At 50.2% G+C, this 3,162-nt stretch overlaps 1 protein-coding gene and 1 pseudogene across 2 annotated transcripts; one reads left to right on the top strand and one right to left on the bottom strand.

Moving 5' to 3' along the window:
- Positions 1-346: 346 nt before the first annotated feature.
- H257_15493 (hypothetical protein) lies at positions 347-1,016 on the bottom strand (the record flags this gene model as incomplete). Its single annotated transcript, XM_009843616.1, has 3 exons — positions 347-406; positions 447-567; positions 889-1,016. The coding sequence occupies 3 exons, from the start codon at positions 1,014-1,016 to the stop codon at positions 347-349; spliced, it is 309 nt and encodes a 102-aa protein (XP_009841918.1).
- Positions 1,017-1,027: 11 nt separating this feature from the next.
- Positions 1,028-1,101, top strand: H257_15492 (annotated as a pseudogene). Its single transcript has one exon. The product of its transcript is annotated as a tRNA-OTHER (tRNA).
- The last annotated feature ends 2,061 nt before the right edge of the window (positions 1,102-3,162 follow it).

Here is a 3,162-nt window from a genome sequence, read left to right as displayed (position 1 = left end):
CAAGCGTCGGTCACACGTAGGGCTGCAAGCCATTCCAAACAGTTGATATAGTCTAAGCGGGTCGTTTTGTGTGGCCCCGAATAGGTACGATCCTCATCGTGATGCATGCGCCAAGCGTCGGTCACACGTAGGGCTGCAAGCCATTCCAAACAGTTGATATAGTCTAAGCGGGTCGTTTTGTGTGGCCCCGAATAGGTACGATCCTCATCGTGATGCATGCGCCAAGCGTCGGTCACACGTAGGGCTGCAAGCCATTCCAAACAGTTGATTCGGCCCACGGTATGTACGTGGTGCGGTTTGTCCGCGTCAACGCACATGTCCAATGGTAGGTTGAGATCTCCAATGACTACGTGTATGCTGTCCTCTGGAAAGTCGCGTGGTAGACTGTCGTAAAATGCGACCCGTTCTGTTGGTTGAACAGGTGCATATACACAGTGGAAGTATACATGGGTCTCCTGCCAATGGGTATTGACCACCATGTATTTGCAGGCGACGTCGAGCTCGGTCATATGCCGGAGGTCCCGGAAGCCTGGGACAGTGTCGTCAAAGACCAGGGCGACGCCACCGCTACGATGCGCTGTGTCCTCGATTAGCGCGGGGACATACTCGGGGTTGGCACGGGGGTTGTTCACAGCAATAAAGCATTTTCCGTGCCCGAGAGCGTGTTGAATGTGGTAGGTGAAAGTGGACAGGTTAGGTGAAAGTGGACAGGTGATGGCTGTCTCTCAGTTTCGTCTCTTGTAATGCGACAATGTTTGCCTTGCGCATGATGCGCTCGACAAAAGGTATGGCCGTTGTCGACGGGGGTGATGCCGTTGATATTACAGGTGAGCAGTTTGACAGATGGAATAGGCTGGGTGTGATGAGACTGTAGGCGGAACTTAGTACCGACGCGCTGGCAGCGCGAGACCCAGTTGGACTAGTCGAAGGATACAGGCTGTTCCCGCCTTGACCACCGACAGTGTTTGATCCTCGTCGTAGACGTGCTGCCATTCACGCATGGCGATCAGCTGCATCACGAGTCCATGGTTGGACTAGCTCAGTTGGTAGTGCATCAGTCTTTTAACCCAAAGGTCCCCGGTTCGAATCCGGGTCCCGCCATTCTTTTCGACGAATTCAAAAACCGTCACGCGAGGGATATCCGGATGAAGAGGACCCGCGGTTCGGTTAAATATCCGGGTCGTGAAAACACTGTAAACACAACCAACACCCCACCGAGTGAGCCCAATCAGCCGGATAACGCTAGAAGGCAATATTGAGTTAGGAATAATATCCGGTTAAAATTCTAATAAACCTCCATTGACAATGAGCTACAGTCTGCACAATAAGTATAGACGCACCGCAAAATTTTGGGTTCACAAAAGATCTGCCGATGCTGCAGCCACGCTAGTTGTATGTGCAGAAATGTACTAAACCCAAACGGCATTCCCCAAAGGAAACAGTGGCTGCTCATTGCCGTTCACAAGAAAAACCAAAATTTCGAAAATTTGGTTGCACAAAAAGTATAGACGCACTTTGAATTCGAAGCTTCTATTGGATATTTTTTGCACTTTTTAGCCAATTATTAGCCTCCAAATTGGTACACATGTTTTACAATCATGACGAGCTACCACCAGCAATCTCAAGACGGGAAAAACGACCCCCAGGGATGCCAAGGGGGCCAAACATCACCGAGCAAGAGAAGGGCCAGATAATGGCTTTTCTTCAGCTTAAAAAGAGCTATCGCTACATCGCCAAAGCAATCCAGCGAAGCGACAAACTTGTACGTTCGTTTGTCCGAAGTATTGGCCAACCAGTACCGCAAAAAAGGCATGGGAGACCCTTCAAGCTCAAGCGCCGTGACGTCCGACGTATCTTTCGCCTCGCCACCCGCAAGAACATGTCCTTGCAAGCAGATTTCGGCTGCACTAGAGGGTAAAGTAACACGAAACACTGTTCTTAACGTGTTAAAGGCGTCTAAATTCGCCAAGTACATCAAGCGCCGGTCCGGTCCACGACTCACCCCCAAGCACCGAAAAGATCGTGTCGAGTTCGCAAGTCGCTACCTCAACAAGGCTGCTGAATTGAAGGCTACGTTATTTACGGACGAAAAAAAGTTCAACCTAGACGGCCCCGACGGTTGCCAGTACTACTGGCACGACTTGCGCCAGGATGTGGAGACGTACTCGAAACGTGTCGCAGGAGGTGGCTCGGTTATGGTGTGGGGTGGCATGAGTTTTTACAACAAGACCTCGTTAGCCTTCCTGGAGGGTCGCCAAAACTCCCGAAAGTACCAAGAAACCCTGCGATCGCACCTGTTGCCCGCAATGCGCGAGCTTGTTGGCTTGGTCCCTAACCATGAGGCCATTTTTCAACAAGATAATGCCAGTATTCATCGTTCCCACTCCACCATGGCCTACCTTGCTGAAATGCCGTGGCCAACAATGCCTTGGCCTGCCAAGAGCCCCGATTTGAGCCCAATTGAGAATGTTTGGGGCGTTCTCGCGAGGAAGGTCTATGAAAACGGTCGTCAGTTTGAAAGCAGAGCCGAATTGAAAGCTCAGATTGAAAAATCATGGGCTGAAATCGATCAGGGGTACCTATCTAAGTTGGCTGAAGGTATGCCAACACGAATGGCCCAAGTTATCCTCCGCCGTGGTCAATGTATCGATAAATAAATGTATCGATTGAGAGTGCGTCTATACTAATTGTGCAACCAAATTTGCGAAATTTTGATTTTTCTTGTGAACGGCTACAAGCAGCCTATATTCCTTTTGGGGAATACCGTTTTGGTTTATTAAATTTCTGCACGTACAACTAGCGTGGCTGCAGCATCAGCAGATCTTTTGTGAACCCAAAATTGTGGGGTGCGTCTATACTTTTTGTGCAGACTGTATTCCCCCCCTTCCATACGGGTACCGGATGACACGCCAGTATCGTAAACAAACACATGATTATACTCCCTTGCGATCATCCCAACGAATACTGGTCCTGGAAGCCCATGTGTTTTCTATGTGGTTTTCGTGAAAGTTCTGTGTATTTCGTTATTTAGTGTGTGATAAAAACGGGTCTCGTTGGGAATCGGTGTGAGGGGGGTTCGTGGTGGCGGCGGCTTCGCGGCTAGAGCCCTCCTTCCAGCTGTGGGTGGACCTTAACCCACTGTCCCTGCGTTGCGATCCGCCG

This window comes from Aphanomyces astaci, assembly GCF_000520075.1.
Source record: "Aphanomyces astaci strain APO3 unplaced genomic scaffold supercont1.70, whole genome shotgun sequence".
NCBI lineage: Eukaryota > Oomycota > Saprolegniomycetes > Saprolegniales > Verrucalvaceae > Aphanomyces > Aphanomyces astaci.
This window is presented reverse-complemented; position numbering and strand designations above follow the sequence as displayed.